Raw genomic sequence first — 22,753 nt, 5'->3', positions numbered from 1 at the left:
ATTTAAAATTCACCAGTGTGTGCTCATTGCCACAGATTACATGCACCCTACTGTATTCACTCATATTGGTAGCTGCTGCATCAATATGATTCATATTTGAATAAAGTTTGTGCTTATATCACTGGAAGTTGCCAATTCTGATTGAAAATATGAGGTCAACGTTTGCCAGGATTCAGTGTATGTGTGAACGTAGCATGAGGCCTTTGGTGCTAATATGCTGGACATAAAGTTAGCCATTACCTAGTGTGCGCAAGAAACAGGGCTAGGAAAAAGCTGAAATCTAAAATCTAAAAAAAGCTAAAAATATTTATTTTATACATTGATTTTTTTTTTCATATTAGACATAACAGGGTGGATATGTTACATATATATATATATATATATATATATATATATATATATATATATATATATATATATATATATATATGTGTGTGTGTGACCATATAAGACTGATAGGATTAAATGAGAAAAAAGGAGGAGTTAGGTACTCAACTTTCACAGATGCTTTCCCTCCAAAAAGATTATGTGAGTAATAACTTTCTGTTGCTATGTAGTTATAATATTGATTAATTTCTCTTCAAACTCCAATCTTACTATAGACATATATTACTGACATGGAGTCTTATTCACAAACACAACTTTAGTCCTCATAGATTGTATATTTGGAATAATAGGTATTTTATTCAACAGGGGTTTAATAATAACATTTAATTGTTAAGTCAATAACTATAGATATGCTGACTTTATTCACCATTATAGAGTCATTATTGCTCCAAACTATTTCTCCATTGTCTTTGATGCTGTGCCCTCTGGTATTATTTCATTTTTTTTAAAGATTTTTTCGCAAAACATTATCACTTTACATTGGTTGACATAAATGAAATTAATGTAGGCAAAACTTGATATTCAGTTCATACTAAGAAGGCAAAACGTACAAGGTGTCTTCAGTGCACCTTGCAATATTGGTTTAGAAAAATCTGTGACTAACAGACTAACACTAAGACTGTGTTTGACTAACACAGTCAAAGTGATATCATTTTAAATGTTTCATGTTTTACCCAACTGATCGTTACCAACAGAAGTTTAAAAAGACATTGAAGTTATTTGTACCCTCTGTAAAGAACACGGAAAAACGCGGCTACATATATTTATACAGAGCAACTCCAGAGTAAATTAACCTGCTTTATTGCCAATCATATCTACCCCAATGTTTTGTCAAAAAATGTGTTATTGGTTTTCAATGATGACAGAAAGGTCAGCTCTCAATGTTAATTGACAAACTTGATTATTATTTTAACCAAATATTACATTCACGAATCTAATTCTTTTAATTCCTAATATTCCTTGTATACTTGGCTAAAAAAGATTATATGACCTCCAGGTAAAGATATTTATACACGAGATGATTCTTCATTTACAGTGACAGAAGTCAGATATATAAGGGCATAGAGTAAATTAAGGCTCTTGGAACTACTGATAAAATTATTCCCAGTGAGGCAAAAAAAATATATAGTATAGATATATAGTAAACAATAAGGATGTAAACAAACCCTGTAAACACTGATTATACCTCAAACAGAATATATAACCTTAGAGACATGAGACAGTATCTAAGGTAGTCTCTAAGGTTATAATGCATATTGCTTCACTTTTAAAACGTGTAGATTATTCTGTAAGACTTTTAATAGAAATTAAACTTTTTTAACATTTGACATCATGAACACTATGATCTGTAACCGAGGAGGAAATGACGTCAAAACAGCAACATCCAATCGCCTTTTGACGGCGAAAGCACGTGAGTAAACAGGAAGTACCTTTGCATTTCGCGGGTTATGTGATAACGCGTGCATGGAAATGGCGGGTAAGAATGTATCTTATGTCGCATTCTTATCGTAAAAAAATACGATATAGTGTATAAAATAATTCACAAATACGTTGTCAGTACTGATGTAGCTAGCAGTATTCTTCAGTGAGCTTACTAGCTGCCATGGAAACCAACCGTCACTGAGTTAGCTAGTTAGCTACCTGAGTTAGCTACTTAGCTACCGGCTAATTAGCTAGTTATAATTCAGTAACAGTAAATCAGCTAACAATAAATAGTCCTGAATTTACTTTGGCCTTAATATGATAATGATATTTAATGCCATTAAAGAATAACAGGACTGAGAGAAGGATGGACGCCATGTTCTGTGTTACCTCGTTATCCAGGTGACTAGTAAAGTTTAGCATTAAAACAAACACTCATGTAGCTTCCCTGAGTAGCTGCTTTAATTTAAGATGCTTATGAAGTGCAGTTTGTGTCAGAGATGCAGAGTAAACAGAGTGAATTGTTGTTACTTTGCTTGCTAACGTTCATTCATTCATTTATTTATCTTTAGTTAGAGTTCTATCTAGATCAGGGTCGTGGGAATTCATCCTCATTCACAAGGCATCATTGTTTATTTATATGTGCTTTCTGCTTGTCCTGCAGATATGAATGCAATGGAGAAGAAACTGGCAGAGTACAAATGTGACACCAATGAAGCCATTTGTTTAAAATTAGGTAAATAATACACCTGTTGTTCATATGTTCAATGTCATGATAATCTCAGTCATCCGATTCACCTCACCGGTTATTTATTTAGCCTTTGTTTTGATGTATTATTTTAATAGGGTAATTATTATTCTACAAATGATCCCCCTTTTCTTCAGTAGAAAGACACTCTAGGAAGTGTCTGATTTTTAATACACAGAACAATAACATGTAGATGCTATTTATAAGTCCTTGTCAGAGAACTGAACCTTCTGAGGGTTTTAGGTATGTTACTGATTTCCTGGTCTATATAAATGAGCATGCAGCATACAAATGGTATGTGTAGGTGCTCTAAAAATAAAGGTCTAATCAGTTTGTATTAAAATTGCAAGTTTTTTCTATGGCAGTTGTGAGTAAATCCTGAAAAACCCATATCTCTGGGATTTATCTCGATATCACTAGTTAAATTGCTTTGAGACGTTAACATGACCACATAAGACTTACATCTGGAAGTTGTTCACCATATTACTGAAGATGTTTCCTTTATTTGTTTGCATATAACCAAAGCATGATTGCAGTAATACGGTGTGGTTCTATTTATTATTTCCTGCAGTGCGTTTTCCAGAGGATATAGATGATGAAAGTACAACGTTCCATCCTGAGTATAGCCATCAGCTGTATGGTGATGAGTAAGTACCTGCAAGATATATAGATATTGAGATAATTTCTATATAAATATAGAAATGTTTATATATATATATATATATATATATATATATATATATATATATATACTTGTTAATTGATATGAATATCTTTCTAAGACTTCATTAGAAAAATCAAAAGGCTGAAGTATATCAAATTCTTCATGCACAGTTTACCATTGTTCATTAAAAAGGCTTCAAATACTGTGAACACTTTTTTATAAATTGTTTCTGAATTTCACACTAGTGAAGTGGCATTTGGATACAAAGGCCTTCAGATTCAGCTTTACTACACTGCTGGCAACCTGAGCACGCTTTTCAAAGTGAAGTACACTTCCAAAGTCAATGAAAAGTTTGACTGTGTGCAGGTAGGCTGATGATATACTCTATTCTTTTCTTCTGCAGGCGTCCTATATATTGTATTGATATGAAAGGATAATGTTCATTATCCTCAAAGCTAACCTTTTCCCTACTTTTTCCTTGCATTTATTTATGAAAATGCTGGTTATAGGCTTGTAATTCATACAGAACTGTCTGTGATTAGTTTGATCGTTGAGATTCACTGGTAAATGAAATCACATTTTTACACTTTCACACTTAGTGACTTAGATAAATTTCTATTCCACCATAATAATAATCACTGCACCTTGCTGGAAGTGCTTATTAAATCTGGATTGTACATATGTATATACTCTCATATATATGTATATATTTGTATGTGTGTGTGTGCAGACAGATATTTAGATAGATAGGTAGAATGGGCATAACCAATGTAACAACTTGTATTGTCATGAAAAGTAAAGGAACTACTGGTTTGTAAACATACATCAAACAAGTTAGCTAGGAAAAACAACAGCAGTTGATGACAGAAATATTCTCTTCATTGTGACAATTTATCAATTCAATAAAATGTATTTTATTGATAGAATATCATCATATAGCCCAACCCTAGTTGTAGGTTGATGTCTATTTGTTATACAGATTGCACCTCAGCTGTTGTGTGTAGTACAGCAGCTGTTGGGATTCAGACTGGAGTAGCATTAGTATTATCTGCTATATTTACATTGTCACTGTGTAGCACAACACTGTAATCTGTTGGATATTTACAGATCATTTGTGTTAAAAAAAATTCTCAGGTTTCACCCCTGCCACACCCCTACAGTTCTATTTTATTAGTTAGATAGGCAAATACTTAGGCAGGGTTTTCCCTGGGGTTTCAGAGTGCTTTGGCGCTCTTTGGTTTCAGGGGCGTGGTGGTGGTTGGGGGGTGTTTGAATTTAGAGAGAAATTTTAGGTTATTTTAGAAATTGTGAAAAAACGCTGGCAGCACTTATTTTACTTGTATTTACCAAATGACATGTTTGAGATTTAATGAAAGTATATGTGGATTGCCTTGACTTGTACACAGGAAGAATAAATATTTTGAAATACACAAGTAATTATTTTGAAAACTGCAACCAAAGGACAGCAGTTAGACAGGCAGAGAACTGTATATATAAGCTGTTTAACTGTGGCTGTCGAAAGACTTCCCAGGCTTAGACAAATTACCTTTGCAAAAGCTCTGGCCCTGGCCTTTTATCAAAATAAAAAGGTAAAATGAGAAGATTCAAGAAGCTTAAGTGGTTACCCAGTAAAACGCAATTTAACCATACATATGTCTACTTACATACACACAATCACACACAAATAATATTAACATAAATTTGTAAAAGTACGATATGTAAATATTTGCAAAAAAAAAAAAGAATGCAAATTTTGTGTGTCGACAAGATAGCTGGCACTGCATGACTGCTTAGATAAGGAGCTGCGTCAGTGTCTGTGACTGGTTCTCACACTACACTATAAGAATAGTGGAGAAAACTAGTTCTTTCTGGGACAGTCATGGGAAATGCCACACAACCCACAAGTGCGTGGAGAGGAAGCTACCTGAGGCTGTGTTCACACGTAACATTTATTTTTGAAGCACTTAGCACTTGTTTTACATAATAATCCTTTGGAGTAGACAGTGTTTTTTTTGGGATGCTCTTAACTGCATTTTGGAACAGCATTTATTTTCTTCATTTTAATTTATTTATTTATTAAAAGCAGCAGAAAAACACATGATTTGTAAACAAGGCAAATTTTGTTTAGCTACCAAGCTATGTTAGATAAGAACGTTAGTTTAGTTGTGGTATCTTTATGCAACATCAGTTAATTAGCTTTGCTGAGTAACATAATTCAGTATATGAATATCTGTGTACTTTAGCTAACTGTCATTTATTTAATTGTAAAAAAGGTTACTTTTTGTAAAATAGGCTAGCTATATGATTTCTCTCTCTGCTATCGCTTTAACATTCACAATAATTACTTTTTAAAAAGTTTATACTTCAATTATTATACTCCATTTTTTGTTGAGGCTTACTGTATCAATAGCTTGCAGCTTGTTGAGTGTACTATACAGAGAAATAGCCAATCAGCTGTTTGATTAGAGTCTCACACCAATCACAAACGTTTGACAAAACGCTGATTGTTGATTTGGCGGGTCGTTCCTCTTGCCAGCTTACCTTTCCATTTCAGACTAAGCCTCCTCTTCATTTTTCTAGGGCATAGAACTCTCACCATTGTTGTTCGCTCAAACGCATTTTTGCATTCATTTTGTTTAAGGCACTCCGGCGGTACGTCTAAGCATTTATATGGTAGGGAAAACTCTAATAAGTTTCTTTTTCAGGTCACATCACATATAGTGATATAGACATATAGAGGTAATTCTCACCTGTAAATATTCACAAAGTTTGTCAACAATAGTAAATTGCTGCTCACATTGAGGTACTTTTCCCCTATTTTTAGGTACAAAACAAGATGCTCTTTAATTAAAATGAAACCTTTTATGTAAGAATTAGATCCTACACTGGCATTTACCTTTGTTGTGCTTTCAGCTGAAAAGATGATGTATTCCTGAATAGACAAAAAGCTCTGAAGAAGCACAGTTAGTTAATATAGTGACCTAACAATGCACTCTTTATATGGAAGATTGTGCAATTTGTAAATGTTGTATAGAAGAGAGCAGGGACAATCTGACTTGTTTGTCCTTTGCCTTTTATGTGCATTCCCTGATTCTCTTACTCGTCAGAAATGCAGTTGAGCTGTAACAATAGTGAAGTGTTTCTCAGACGCAGGTGCATTGCTTCCTGGCTGATATTAGCTGATGTCTGAAAGAGCAGGAATTAGCGCCATGTTGCATTAGCCTTTTGTTGCGCATTTTGTCCTTGTCCTTCTTCATTTCCCTGTTTTGAATGTGGAGCAGCGAGAGGCCTGCTACAGAACTAATGCCTATCACACGTCTAAATGGTGCCAAAGGCCCTGCTTAGCAACTTAATACAAAGTGTTCTCATGTCAATCCGCTTGGAAATGGATACAATGCAAACATCGCAGCTGAAGCCACTGCGCATTCTGCTGAGTAAAAAATCCCAAAGAGGGCAAAGGGGGGTCTTTTGTCTGCCCAGGAGCCACTGAATGGCAGGGGCAAACTTGTTTGATTGAGTTCACTCACCAGGCTTAGAGGAGAGGAGCCTATTATAGATGCCTGTTTTTTTTTTTTTGTTAAGGTTGAGATCAATTCATTAAATTTTATTGCCCTGTGAGAAGCAGAGATGCATTATTGTGGGGGACTTCATCAAATATTCATGGTTTAAGATAAGTAGTAAATGTATTCAATTAAGTGGTCTTTCACAGAGGATTGGAGAGAGGGGGGCTGAAGGCCTACTCAGCTGACAGGACTAATTGCCTAATGGTTCTCTTTTTTGTTCGACAAAAATATGTATCCTTTCTTTTTTAGTTTCACGTGTGCTATGTCAATCAAGGCTGAAGTATAGCCTAATGACAGAACAATAGGGCTTTATTCTGTTGTGGCTCCAGTAGGGTTACATGTAAGGACAAGGAGCAATGGAAATAAAGTGTTGTGCATCAGCTTGCATTTATCTTGGTGTATACAATTCCAAGAATACATATAAGCCCCTTTAACTACACTATTTGTCTTTAAATTTATAACATAATTTATGTTGCTGCAAAATAATTTTTTTTTCTTTTCTTTTTTTTTTTTAAATAAAACATTTTCATGTACATGATAGAAATATGACTAACATGTATTAATCCTTCTGATATGTCTTTTCCTGTTTGTCTTCAGCCTGATGATGTGGAAGGGAAGATCAGAGAAATCATTCCTCCAGGGTTTTGCTCCAACACAGATGACTTTATCTCTCTTTTGGAGAAAGAGGCTAACTTTAAACCATTTGGAAGCCTCTTGCACACCTATAAAGTTCACAATGTGGAAGAGGGAGTTGATCTCACTTACCTGATACACAAGGTAATGACAAATGTTGTTACATAAGAAGCCTAGGGGACGCTGGCTGGCTCCACAGTCTTTAAGACCGGTGGCAGTTATTAGTTATAGTACATCTTTCTTGCTGGATAATTTCCTGTACATATTCACCAGTACACACTGGCCTAGTTTTGTCATTTGCCATTTGTTTCCTGTAAATAATACCCTGTATGTAGTGCTCTAGTGCACTGCTTTCTAAAGAATAATCCTTGGCACATACAAATGACAAGCTTGAGGTTGAATCTCTCTTTGAATAGAAGCTTATAAAGTAATAGCGATTTGTATTTGTGTTCTTGCCTTATAGGCAGATATCGCATGTCCAGGATTCAGAGAATACCACGAGCGACTTCAGACATTTCTTATGTGGTTCATTGAGACAGCCAGCTTTATTGATGTAGACGATGATCACTGGGACTTCTTCCTTGTGTGAGTTGTTAGCTGCTTTTGAGTCTTCGTACGTTTATTCACTGACTGCATAAACCTGGGTACGTCTGGAGCTGTATCCAGTTATTATACAGCATACATGTTTTAAATTGGTTGCTAAACAGTTTCTACATATCATAAGTGTTGTCTTGACACGAGATTGGACTGTACATGGAAAACCGTAGGGGCTAAAACAACTTTACAAGGTATGTTTTTAAGTTTGCATTTTGAAGCATTATCCTTTGTGTCAAGTTTGGACTCGAGAAGAGAACTGGAGAGAACACCCTTAGGATTACTAAGTTTAAAGAACATGATCATGTTGGGAAAATGCTCTTTTCTGTCTTGGTCAGGTGCTTATGTGTACTCACATGTACACACGTGCACACATACATTTGAGCTTAGGCAACTACCACTCTTTGTGGTGCATGCAACCAATTACCAAGCCTGTTTAATTATATTCGCCCCTTGTACAGAGGTAAACTGTTCATCTCATAAGAGTTTCTTTTTGTGTTATTTGTCTCTTTTCTTTGCTGTCCTTATTTTTTGGCAGAGCAAGAGGCTGAACTGAATACTGTTGTCTTTTGAAACAGTGAATGGAATCTCTAGCAGCCGAAAAAGAGACTCTGCTAGTGTTTTCTTTAGTTTGCCACCTATTAAAGCTGACAATAGGCAAATGGACTGGAGAGTTTTGAAGAGGCTAGATGCCTCCCTCTCTCCGCTCCTCTGTTCTCTAAGTTGCAGTGCACCAATTAAGTGCATAATGCATTCACTCTACAGCAGGTGCACAGACTGCAACTGCTCTACTCTCTGCTTCAGCATGCTCACACTGACAGGAGGCCAGAGCGAGAAAACAAGCAGTGTGCAGGAGAGGGTGGTCGGGTGGGTTTTGGGGGATGGATGGTCCAAGTAGAGAAAGAGAGAAGAGTTGAAAGAGTGCTAGAAGAACCGGTGCATGGGAGCGTGCCTATGATTGACCTGCTTGCCTTTGTGTTCCTTCTCTCTCTGTACAGATTTGAGAAATACAATAAGGATGGGGAGACTCTCTATGCTACGGCTGGCTACATGACAGTGTATAATTACTACGTATACCCAGACAAAACCAGACCACGTGTTAGGTAATTACCAGGGAAGCACGTGCCTTCTCTCTCTTTTATTCTTTGAAAAAAGGGAAAAGAAAATTATACATCTCTGGCTCTCTTGTCCCTAAGTGCCCCAAATTACTGGCTTATATATCCTATAAGCCAATCCCCATTTGCTTATTATAAGGATGGCAAAATCTGCAGCACCCATCAGAAAGCCCATTTTGAAAATCAGCGCAATATATTGATTGGCACAACATGGTAACATTTCATTATGTTGGCCAAGTGAATGAACAAAAATAATCTTTTGCTAGAGATTATATCAAGTTGTTATGCTGGAGAAAAGAACGTTGTCTGGACATGAAGTGTTTGTATTGAACAAAACATATTGTCATATCTGTATCAGGTCATCATCATGATCATAATGTCCATTGTATCAAGGAAAGCTGAATAGGAAATATAGGGAGGGCATTGGGTAATAGTTGGCACTATGGGACAAGCAGAGAACACTTTTTAAAATCTTGGCCTGTATGTTGATGTGCAAGTTTTCTCTCTCTCGCTCTCTCTTTTTCTATCTTTTTATATATATATATATATATATATATATATATATATATATATATATATATATATATATATATATATATATAATCTCAGTCAGATGCTGATCCTGCCACAATTTCAAGGTGAAGGTCATGGGGCCCAGTTGTTAGAGACGGTTCACCGGTTCTACTGCAACTTACCTAAAGTTCAGGATATCACAGGTATACTGGGATGAAAACTGTCTGTACAGTCTGACTATGGCATTGACTAATACTCCTAATGCACACTGGTGGCTCGATTGTGTTATTGGTTTGCACGTCTTGCTTCTTTTACAGGCAGAGCCAGGGCCTTTTATAAAAGTGCATATAGCGTGCAGTTATTGTTGCAAAATGTATGTCACATTTTCCTTTTGAAAGTAGAATAAAGTACTTTTTAGGTAGTTTTTTAAAACTTTCCTTAAGTGTATAAGACAGGAATGAACAGAGCCTCCTTATCAAAGGTAGCTGTGGCTGAATTTAAATACCTTTCTACCACGGCAGTGTATGGAGCTCTCTGGTCCAACGTGTGGCAAGGTGGGAGGGATGTATGTAAATTGCAGGCAGTTTGCAGCTGAAATGTGCTGGCCACATGCTGCTGCTCAGGCTCTCTCACACAATGGCATAATTATTGAGCTGTGTGGGGAGAGAGAGATTAGCTTTCATTCAAACTGAATACGCTGCTCCACTCTACTACGACAGACCTGCAGCCACCATTTGTACAGCTTTTGTTTGTTCTTTTTTTTCTATTTCTGTGCTCTTTTTCCTTTTTGTACTGTTCCCTCTATCTTGGTGTACTGGTAATGTTATGCCACATATTTAAAGTGAACATTGTCACTTACCTGCCTCTATAGCTTCTCTGTCTCTCTCTATCATTTAATCTATATGGGACACCGACACTACAGCATTGCCATTTTTGATATTTTGGCTCTGTTCTCCAGCACACTGAAATTATGATTGAGGTTGAAACACAACCTTTCCTACCCTTTCATTCAAGGCTATTTACATATAGGTTATATATGAATTAGGTTTTTGGTTAAGACTTAAAATTTAAAAAGACACGTATAGAGAAAACTAGCATTTGTTTGTGCTTGGACACTTGCTGCTGCCAGACTATAGGTGGTTCATTCTTTAGTTGCTCTCATTTTAACTTTGTGTGTGTGTTTTTGTTAAATTGTCATAGCGGAAGACCCATCTGACAATTATGTGAAGTTAAGGGACTTTGTGCTTGTGAAGTTGTGTATGGATCTGCCTTCTTTCTCCAACGAAAAACTGGCCCTGGGATTCAGTGAAGAAATGGCTACTGAAGCTCGCGAGAAACTTAAAATCAACAAGGTGTGAGCTACATACAACACATGATGTTTCATGTTTTAAAGAAACAGCAGCTCATCCAGTGCTTTGAATTGCAGTACTCAAACTGCAGTTGGATTATTTGTGTTATAGTTTTTCTTTAAAAGTGACAAATATGAATTATGATGATTGAATAATATAATTAACTCACCATCTCAGTTCTGAGCCACATGAAAGTATTTTTTTTCCTATTTGTAATTCCTAATGACCTTTCTCCTCACCCACATCCACACACCACACTGGAAGCTGGCCATTAGTGAATGGGTGGGAGTTCACCTCAGTGTGCCCCCTGTATGACTTCTTTTTCTCTGCACTTAGGCCATTATTTAACTGCGCCGATTACATCTCACTGTCTTTTATTTCCTTTCTGGCCATGTTGTTTGTGAGTGATTATCACAGTCTGGTGCCTGTGCCATGACGAAGTCCTTCTAGTAAAACCTGTCCACTCGGCGGCCATTTTGGCAATGCTCCCGGTCAATTATTTTCAGTCATACAAGACCAGGCTGCCATCTACTTGAATGGCGATACACCCATATACCAGAAACCGACTGACAATATTGAAATAAGGAATAGAAATGTCTATTAAAATATTACAAAATTGGGTAAATAATTCTTGATATTTGGTGCAAACAACATCGGGTGGGGGCATATTTCATTTGTTTTTCATCTGCTGCTCATGCACAATTTTCCATTACTACAGTGGAAGGCTCAAGCATAAGTATCTGATGGGCTAAGTGTGTTTTTGCACACTGACCAATTTTTTTTAAATGTACAGCTTTATATCTGTGATCATTTTATTTTTTTCTACAAATGCCCTTGTTGAGAAATTAGAGAACTAGTCGAATTAGAGAACCACTTCTTTTCACCACGATTCTTAGCATCTTGTCGTTTTGTATGCAGAAGCATGCCAGGCGGGTGTACGAGATTCTGCGTCTCAGAAACACAGACATGAGTGATGAGGAAAAGGCCAGAGAGTTTCGGCTAGAAGTGAAGAGAAGGCTCTTTGGTCCTTACAGGGTAGGTGTCTTTTCACATCTAATCTAAATTACTATCAATTATTGGAGCCTTAAAAATGTAGCCTAACATTCACACTGACATAGTCTGCTAAGAATATTGTCCTTATACAACATTACATCCCAAAACATTTATTCCTTTTATACCATGCATTTAATCTTTTTCTTTCTTCTTTTACTTATTAGTTAAAAGCTGAAAGTAAAAATGTCTTCTAAAAGTTGTGAGGACAGCTCTTAGCTAGGAATGCAAGTTATTCATAGGCTTAACCTAAAGCTTGACAATGACATTGGTATAAATAAATGAACATCCAGATCTGTTGGCTCTCTTGTAAGAGCCAACAGATTGCACAGATAATTGCTAGTGCCAAAGTTTCTTCTTTTACAATAGTAATAATAATAATAATAATAGTAAGAATAAGAAATAAGAAGTAGACGTGTAGTAGTCATGCTTCATAAGGTGAAGGTTTGTGTGAAGTTCAAAGAAAACCAGCATTGGTTAAGCTGCACTTATAGTAAGAACATATACAGGGGTTGTACAGTGACATTAAACACGTGGTTTCAGACCACAATAATTCATTAGTATAGTGACAGGCTACATTTTGCAGTCAATATAGCATAAGTTTGTCCAATTAAGGTTTGAACTATTAGGATCGCATGGTCCTCCAGGATGCTTCCGTAGTCCTTGCACAAGTAGAGGGTACAGGGAATGCCTTGATGTTGCAGTAAAAACATCACTGATGCATCACACTGAAGAGTCTGGGTAGTAAGCTTCTTTATGGCTTCTCCAAACTGTACCTCTCCTGGATCTGGGGAAACACAGTGAAGGTGGACTCATCAGAGAACAATACATGTTTCATATCATTCACAGCCCAAGACTTCCATTGCTGACATAATTGAAACTGTTGTCTCTAATTGGCACGAGTGACCAAAGGTTTGGATCAGAAATATTGACACTGTGGAGCTCCTGACAAACAGTTTTAGTGCAGGTGTATGTTTAATTCTGCAGTCAGTTGGACAGATGTGGCTTTTATGTTTTTTAGATACCGTCTGGGTTAGTACCCTGACATCTCTTTGAGACATCTAACTCTTGCGTCAACAGTCACTCCTGTTGGATGTGGTTCGTCCTTCATGGTGGTAAGCTGACATTACTCTGGATACCATGGCTCTTGATACACCACAAAGACTCTCTGCCTAGTTACAGATGCTCCTGTGAGAGGCACAAGAACAATTTGTCCTCTTTTGAACTGATATGTCTCCCATTATGCTGTGTGGATTGCAGTATTTTATGTACAGCTGTACTAGTGCGCTGCTAATTCAAACTTCATGCACTGCTCTTACTTATGGAATGTGATATCATACAAGGAGTGCAGTACACATTGGGCTGTGCAGTATGAAAATATATCATATGACCCTGACATTTCTATATACACTATATACATCATGACACAGGTTTTCTAAGAGTCGTGTTCTTTTTTTTTTTAACAAAACCTGTATACCTAAGGATTTTTTTATGTAAGGTCTACTAACTCTGAAAGAATAGAAAATACAATGTATTAAAAAATATAAAAAATCTTAAAATGTAAAGCTTACTAAAATGACATCACCATATCGAAAAGTTTACCGTGACATGATTTATCATGATATCAAAATTATTTTGTCATGTCACCTAGCCCTGGTGTGCAGCTATGTTTAAAATCATTTGTCCCACTCACACACACACACTCCTTTATTCATGATGGAGGTTATTTGCTCACCTGGCCTTTCACTTTTTATAGACTGCAATTTCAGAATTGCAGCAGTGCTTTTTAAATTTTAATGAGCCTACTGTGTAACCCTTCAGACATTTAATTATGATACATGGTCAATATTTTCATGAGCATTGATACATTTATGCCCCAGCTGTAGTTCTTATTTAACAGTCTGTTAACAGCTATGATTAGTCACTAAATATAAGTATTCTTTCATACTATTTTTAAAAATTCATTCTGGGTTTTCTTGTAAAAGGCATGGAGTATTTGGTGTGAAATTGGGTTTGCTGCCATGATTCTTGTAAAATAATCATTTCAGCTCCAGGGTTACAATTAGCAGCATTTGTATCACATAATCCACAGAAGGTGAAAACTGTAATTCAGTCAACTACTGGCATCAGTACAATAGATCTCTGCTTGCTATGCCAAAGTTCTCCTGTATTCGTTGCTTGTTAATCTAATTGGTAGCTACTGTATTGTAATAACATACAGCAGTCTAGTCAGCTAATTTATGGAATTAATAAAGAATAAAGGGAATAAACAAGTATTTTGACTTCCAGGGAGGGGTTGACTGTGTAGCCCTAATCCTCATCCTCCTGTAGAACATCAACAAAAAGTCAGCAAGTCTTTCTGACAGATTGTTCTAGCAGAGGTGTCATATCATGGCTTTGCCCTGGACTTTAATTGTGCATGTTTTTTTTTTATTTCTTTTGAAACAATCATCTGTCATCCGTACATTCAAATGAGTCGATGTAATATAGATTGTTCTTCAGTGCAACAGATCACAGATGGGGAGCTTTGGCAGTTTTACTGTAATTAGAGCTTTGAGTCACATCACAGCCCCATAAAGAGACTTATATTTAAACATATATATCTATTAATTAACATAATCTATTAAAAACCAGAGCTACTGATTTTCCCACCCCAGACATGAATTCAGTATACATACAACTCTTAATCCTTTAATATTAATCTCATTGAGTTGTGTAAAGATCATTAAAGTATTTAACATGTATACCCAGATATCTAAAACTAATTACTTGCCATAGAGAAGAGAGCCTCTCTTAATTCTCCACACAAAACTAGAAGAGCATATTATTAAATGTGATGATTTGCTTTACGCAGTGCTACCAGAGATGTTTATTTTAGATCTGAACTTTTCAGCTAGCAGACACATAACTTCTATGAACAGCAGTGAAGACTTGTTGTCAACTTTATCTTTAGACTTTGCTCCAATTCAAACATTTACCAGGAATATAGGATCAGTGGGGACTGCTGGATCATGGCTCCCTAACCTCTCACCATGATGTTAACCAGCATAGAGTCTCCTGACAGGGAAAAAAATAAGGGACATGGAAGAGAGTGAAAAAACCATGAGATTGAAAAGGAAATTGGAATTCCTTAGTAAGAGAGAATGAAGGGATCTGGAGACCAGATGCTCTCTCTTTTTCTCCCTTCCTCTCCCACACACACACACACACACACACACACACACACACACACACTCAGTTTCCCTCAGGGGGAGAAGGGGGGTGTTGGTGTGTGTATGATTTTGCACACAGGTGGGAATGATGTGTAAAGTTCTGCATGTTCTACAATGCATGGTACTGTGTGCCTGTGCATTTAAGACTGGGGGGGGTGGATTCTTAAGAGAATGTACATGATTAGCCTACTTGCATTCTTGTATTGTTTTTGTGCTTTAATTGTTATGGTTCTATGGGATATTTGAAATGACATCCCCTCTTTTTCTCTTTCCCCAATTTGAAAAGTTTTTAACTAATATTGTGTTAACCTGTTTATTTAATCCTGGAATGTTTTGACTATCTACTTGAATTATTTGCTCCTTATTGGTTTGTTACCAGGGGGGCACGGTGGCTTAGTGGTTAGCACGTTTGCCTCACACCTCCAGGGTTGGGGGTTCAATTCCCGCCTCCACCTTGTGTGTGTGGAGTTTGCATGTTCTCCCCGTGCCTCGGGGGTTTCCTCCGGGTACTCCGGTTTCCTCCCCGGTCCAAAGACATGCATGGTAGGTTGATTGGCATCTCTGGAAAATTGTCCGTAGTGTGTGATTGCGTGAGTGAATGAGTGTGTGTGTGTGCCCTGCGATGGGTTGGCACTCCGTCCAGGGTGTATCCTGCCTGAGATAGGCACAGGCTCCCCGTAACCCAAGGTAGTTCGGATAAGCGGTAGAAAATGAGTGAGTGAGTGGTTTGTTACCAAAGGTTTCTTTTAGTATCATTTGATCAGAGAACCCTATTTCACTAGCATCAAGAGAATTTCAAGTGTTCATGTTTGTGGATAGAGGAAATGAAAAGCTTTTTATACTCATCTCCTTATTCATTCTGGTTAAGTACAGCTATGTTTTTTTCTTTTATTTATTACCCATTTTTTGGTTATTTATCTTCCTATGTTGGTGAATGACTATTGGGATTTGACTAGTGCAGTGATTCCTATATATATATGTCTCAATCAGTGAAACCAGAAGTTTAATTAGAAAAAATAATGACATGTTTAATTAATTATTATAATAATAACTTGCAGTAAATTAATGGTGCTTGCAACATCTTACACTAGACTGCACTGTCATTTGTTTCTTGCATAGAAGAACCAGCGTGAGCTGAGAAAGATGCGCAAGTGTTTGAGTGCTGAGGAACTGGCATCCCATATAAGTCACATGGACACAAAGCTACAGCATGAAGAACTGGAGAAGAGCTACCAGGATGTTCTGGGAGATTATCGCAGAGTGCTTGAAAGACTGGCCCAGGCATGAATACACCCAGCAGGGGGGGTCAGGGGGTAGATTTACTGTAGTAGGGGCTAGATGAGTGCTCAACTATAAAATGGATACACACATTTGACAAGCCTACTCCTACCATACCTTTGTAAATCATATAAGACCTCACCAAAACAATGGATGTGATGTGTTGGAATCACATTTGTTCTCTTGTTCCAGAGAAGATTTTTTTGGAACATTTTTCTTTTCTCCTTGTATTTCAGTGTCTGACTCAGATGTCAAATTCAATAGGTTTTGAAGCACTTCCTATAAAAGAAATAAATGTTTTGTATATTGATCAACTGTGTACTGATTTTGTTCTAGCAACTTTTTCTTATGCTCCTCAGCAATGTGTTGTTTTTTAATATTTATTTGTTTTATCGCACTCATATTCATAGCTATTACCTGAGAAAATGCAACATAATTACTGGAGGCAGAACAAGAAGTGTATGATGGTTTCTGATGTATGAACAAATATTTTGTGAATAATAAGATCTAGAGCAAATGATTTTGTTTATTCCTCAACCTGCTCTTGTGTTCCATGAGGAACATGTCTTTGTAGTTTCACTGATGGGGCATTTAGGATTGATGTGGTGGAATACTGTCACTGTCAGCACATTGGTGTTTAGAATTGCAGATTCTGGATTTAAAAAAGCTCTTTAAAAAGAGCTTTATTAGCAAAAAATTTTAAGTGGCAACTTGTCCCATAAAACCGGTGATGTAACTGCATGGCGTTTTTTTCTTTTAAGATCGATCAGAATTAACATAATGATTCTGACTCGTTATTCTTTCACTTATATTTATGCAAAATGTGCAAAAAGTTCATGAATTCTTACATTTCTGGTGAAGACTATGGATGCCATATTTTTTTTATTTTTTTTTATTTATTTAAAGATCATCAAAGCTGACATCTGTGGTTAAATGCAGAGGTGGCTCAAGACCATAGATTTTGATAGGGCAGGCTAACATGTATAATGACAGGCAAAAATAAAATAATAATAAAAAAAAAAAACTTCATTGCTTATCATTAACTAGGTTTGCCAGGTTTCAGCAAATTAAAAAGATAAATAATTAAAAACATGATAAATAGCAAAAAAACTATATAGTTTGTATATAGTTAAAAAAACATCTATGTCTTGCAAGTAGCATGTATAGATCAAGAGCAGCATGAATAGAGCTCTAGGTTTGTCCCACACAATAGCTGGTTATTCACAATTACTCATTTTTAAATTCAGTAACATTTATTTATTTCATTCATTGAGTCATTAACTCCGTTGTAATTTGGACTGTAATATTCAATACATATTAAACAATTCTTTAGGACAAATTTGTTCCTCACTCACTAGTAGCATGCATTTGGGGCAATTAAAAAATTTGCTCTTGGCTTTTTGATGTTGATTTTCCACTTTTTTGTGTAGACTCTCAGACTTCAGATGAGTAAATGAGTTTGTGTTTTATGTGTATGGCCATTGGTCACAGCAAATTAGGGGGAATTTTGGCACTCTGGTTTAATCAGTGGTGGTCCAAATGCTACAGAAATTACAATTGTTTTTGAATGGACTTGAATTTGAAAAACTATTTAACACGATTATTTGTGCAACACTGATTTGATCATTGTAAATGATTTATTTACATACTTTTAGCAGGTTTATTCCAATATTTATGGTTATAACTTCTGTTTTTAATTTGCTGTAGCTCTAAATGAACTAAACAAAGCATTTAAGCCGTTCCTTTCCACTTAAGGAACCCATTAATCCATTTTTTCCTAAAGACATAAACTGGCTATAATTATTTTTGACAAAAATAGTTCACATTTGGTTGTAGGCCATTTTGTGCCACTTATTGCCCACCCAACATGTTTCATACTAATGAAATTAATTACAGTTGAACTTTTCAGGGAAAATGTTTCAAAAAGAGCTTGAGCTTTCATATGTCCATAGATTGGTCAATTATCAACTTTGACAGACTTCAGAGTCAGTTTGTACTTGTTTTTGGAGCAGAACACAAAAAAAGTCGGGCTGTTTGATATTTTATTTCTTTTATATATTTTTATCTATATTTATAGGTTTTATATATTGTATATACATAATATATATATATATATATATATATATATATATATATATATATATATATATATATATATATATATATGTGTGTGTGTGTGTGTGTGTGTGTGTGTGTGTGTGTGTGTGTGTGCGCGCACTTAAATTGGACCAGGTAATAAAAAAATAACTTCATTAACCTGTGTATTTTGCACGACAATATCATTGTGTTGTCTGAGTGGATCCTGGCTTCATAAAAAAGTTTTCTATATGATTAGAGAGGATAAAATATGATTACAGAGGATTACCTTTATGAAAGTATAGACCTTATATCATCTTCTCTTTTAAATAATCATTAATTTGTTCCACATGGCTTGTTAAGCCAAATCAATTTATGGCATAATCTCTGCCTAAATTTTTAGAACTGATTGAATGTGGTATTGTTTCGCTAATGATGGTTATGCCTATCAATTTAAAACCTCTTACCCATTGTTCTGCCACTTATGCAGATCGTGCTGATGAAAAACCACCTGCTCCAGTTAAAAATATTAAGCACTGGGTTAATTTTCATTTGTTCCTCCCCTTCAGGTAATAAGTATTGCTCTCCAGCATCTTGAGATATTACTTGGACCCACTCAGCATGTGCAGCTCGGCTGCTGTTCTGAGTTTTCCTATGTAAACCGGAGAGGTAATGGTTAGATTTTTCTGTTTCTTTTGTTTTTGCTTTTACAATGTTGTGAATTGCATAATGACATCCCTTGTGTTATAATACATACTGCAACCTATACAGATTTCCTTATGAATTGTTTGTATTAGAGATACACTGGAATGGACCAATGTTGCACTCTGTCTGCATAAATTAATGAATGACATTCTATTTCTCTTATCGATAAGGTTTGTGGAGGCCAGGCTGAAGTGAGCAAGCATCTTTGTTTGAGTTTTTCTTTGGCTTTTGTAGACTGACAATTTTTACTCAACACACCTGTACTTTTCTACAGCCCTTTTTTAACAGCCGAAATATTGTAAAGTAGGTGTGAGTGAGGGATGGAAAATAACCATGTTTTGGGGAGGACTCATTCAGAGCGCTGCGTAAACTGTAATATTGCTGGTCAGCTATTGTAGGCTTCTCGCCTACTACAATCACTCTGACAGTGGAGCGCCTAAGCTTGAGTGAAGTGAGGGAGCGTAGTGTGGCATAACCGGACCTGCTCAAAATTTATCAGAGATCAGAGACTGGCCTTAGGGCCTTTCCTTTACCATTGTAAAAGAACAGCAGTCTCTGCCATCTGTCCATCATGTTAAGTCTGAACTTTGTACAATTGCTGGAGGTTAAGTTACAAAGTCTTCTGTGTATTTATTTCCCGTTTGACTGGCAGGAGATTTAGCCTTTGTTTCAGTGTCATAGTGGGGACAACTGTAAATGATCCCTTATCTGTGGTGCATTTGTCTATTCTAAACACTTACTGTACAAACTCTGTGTTAAGATACATGCACAAGGACCTATCAGTATCTTATGGTACTTTCTTTTCTCATCCTCTGTAGCAGATTCAGTTTGCTTTTCATAATCTTTGCTTTTAAATCTAACAATAGTCTTAATTTGGTTTCAAATTCTTAGCTTTGGCAGGATTCCTAAAGTTTGTGAGGTTGATTATGTGTGTGTATTTTGTATGTGCTACATATGGATTATGTTGTGGTTTGGCTCTGTGAGCATGGGTGTAGTGTTTTGCATAGTGCTGTGTGTGTGAGTGAGTACATTGATTGGGTTTTTATACTGTTGGAAAAGAATATACTGTACCGCTGCCAGATAGGAGCAGTTTTGCCTCTCATCTCTGTCGTGATGAATGTGACTGGAAGCTTCAAGTCTGGAACTTTAAATCTCTAGTTTCACTCGTCAAACTCTGTAATCCTCTACCTCTCTTTACCTGCTGGCGCCTCTGTAGCTCTGCCTTGAGACAGAGGCACCTCTTGGAACATGTCCCAACCACAGTTCGAAGAGCCATGAATCTGATACAGCTCCCCTGAAATCTCGGTGTCTTAGAGAATTCCCAAGAGGGCGGGAGAGACAGCGAGGCCATGTGACCCCTTCCCCTGGGCCTGCACTGCTCCTGATCAGATTCCCAATGCATTGTCCACTTTCTGCTCTATCACATAGTTGATCCTCCTTATGCTCACTTAACCAGACCTTTCCTTTTCTCTCTTTAATGAGCCCTTCTTTAGATACCGTTTAACGTGCTGACAAGCCGAACCTAAACACCGTAAAAAGAAACCACGTTTGACATCTTTTAATTGCAGTAGACTGATCCTGGGTTCAGGAGTGAGGAATGGGGTGAGATCAGGTGGAGCGATAGGGTGGCCTAGTAAACTTGAGCAGGGAGGTATGGAGAGTGTGAATGTGTTGACAGTAGAAAAGGACCTCTCTGGGGATTGGTGGTAATGCTTCACAGTGTGTAAACACATTTCACTTTACAGGTGTTTTACTCAAATTACTCCAGAGATATGAACATCTTACGAGCGGCAATGAACTGTATAAATGTCAGTCAAAAAAAAGATTATTTCTAGCAGGTACATTTTTAAAATTTTGCAACCTCCTGTTTCTTTGTACTTCTGCAATGTGTAATGACTTTGACCTTTGTGTGGTAATTAATATTGGGTCAAGTCATCAGACTTCTTATTCTGCTATTTTTAATAAAGGAAGGTTGATTTTTATGATGTTTAATAAAAAGATGAAGGCTCAATTACCAAAATATTATTCGTATGTTCCCTCCCACATAAGAAACCAATTAATCCATTTTTGCCTAAAGACTTAAACAGGCAGAAGAATTGTATTAACCAAAAATTGTGGTCACTTTGTGTCAAATCGAATTAAAGTTGAACTTGAGTCCTCATATATCCATAGACTGTTCAGTTACCAACCCAGACTGATTCAGAATCAGCTTGTACTCAGCTTCACCATGTAGTTTGAATTTTTATGTCTTTTCAGATTTGTGCTCAGTTAATATAAATAGAACTGCTGTATTTTTAATGCCAGTTTTTCTGTACAGTTAACACCATGCCTTTTTGTACAAATCAAATATTTCCTTACTTAGTGTTTATTACTGACTCTGTAATGAAGTCACCTGTATTTAATGTATACATTTAAACATCTCACAAAAATACCAAGAGTAATTATTTAAAAAAAATGTGTATTCAGGGTTTGTTTGTGTCTCAGGTTCATAGCATAAATAGTGCATGGAATTGGATTCAAATTCTTCATAAAGTGACTTGCAGGAAACCATATATCAGCAAATACTAATATATTTAGTGCTGGCAATATTTATCCCTTCAGTTATTCATCTTGCAGCATATTATTTGGTAACTACAGTTACTAATATGAATACATTTGAAAGGTAAGCAATTATAAAAAGGAGGAATTTAAAATTAAAATTTTAGATTTTATTTTTTTCCCCCCTTTGATTACACTAAAAGTGGAACATAATTTGCAATTTGTATGGCAACACTAGAGGTGTTTTTGGTAGATTTGCATGGTGAGTGTACTGTAAAAACCACTTGTTCACTTTGCATCTGGTTGTACTGATTGATGCTGATAGAACACTTCCACTGCCGTGCTTGTTGTTTCTTGTCACATGTGATGTATGTGTGCAGTGCTGAAAATACAAACAAGTCCATCCTGAACTCTAGCTCCATTTGGTATTGCCAACAGTGACCGAGGTAATGTATACTCGTGCCATATAAGTGTATGAAATTTTGGTCAGTATATTAAAATGAGTTTGTTTATTGAGTATCATTTTATTATAAATTAATAGTCAAACATGGTCCGGATATAGTCAGGAGTCGTCGTAGGTTGACGGTAGATTGTTTTATAAGCAACTCTAGCAGGATCTGCCCTTGGATTTACCTTTAAAACCCATCATGTAAATATGATAATACAGCAAAATGTATTTGCATCTAGTTTGTACTAGAAAAAAGTAGAAATTAATCTGTTAATCATAATGTTAAGGTTGGGGAAATGCAATGGTTTAGCTCAGCATAATTAACCCAGTAGCATCAGTCTAATGAATCATGTGGCAAAAAGAGAAAAAATTACATGCCCAAACTAAAGTTTTGCCACAATAGGAAGCTAATTATTGGGAAGACAGGAGGAGGGACTGTCTTCTAGCTAGAGATAGCA

General features: G+C 36.3%; 1 protein-coding gene across 1 annotated transcript; it reads left to right on the top strand.

The window, feature by feature from the left end:
- The first annotated feature begins 1,787 nt into the window (after nt 1–1,787).
- Nucleotides 1,788–16,838, top strand: hat1 (histone acetyltransferase 1). Its single transcript, XM_060876524.1, has 11 exons — nt 1,788–1,864; nt 2,474–2,545; nt 3,129–3,204; nt 3,467–3,587; nt 7,382–7,561; nt 7,881–8,002; nt 9,010–9,114; nt 9,736–9,842; nt 10,840–10,991; nt 11,907–12,023; nt 16,370–16,838. Exons 1-11 carry the CDS (start codon nt 1,852–1,854, stop codon nt 16,535–16,537), a joined length of 1,233 nt encoding a protein of 410 aa, XP_060732507.1. The 5' UTR covers nt 1,788–1,851; the 3' UTR covers nt 16,538–16,838.
- The last annotated feature ends 5,915 nt before the right edge of the window (nt 16,839–22,753 follow it).

Source organism: Tachysurus vachellii, chromosome 8 (genome assembly GCF_030014155.1).
Source record: "Tachysurus vachellii isolate PV-2020 chromosome 8, HZAU_Pvac_v1, whole genome shotgun sequence".
Taxonomy (NCBI): domain Eukaryota; kingdom Metazoa; phylum Chordata; class Actinopteri; order Siluriformes; family Bagridae; genus Tachysurus; species Tachysurus vachellii.
Note: the sequence above shows the minus strand (reverse complement) of the source record. Positions and strands in the feature narration are given on the sequence as shown.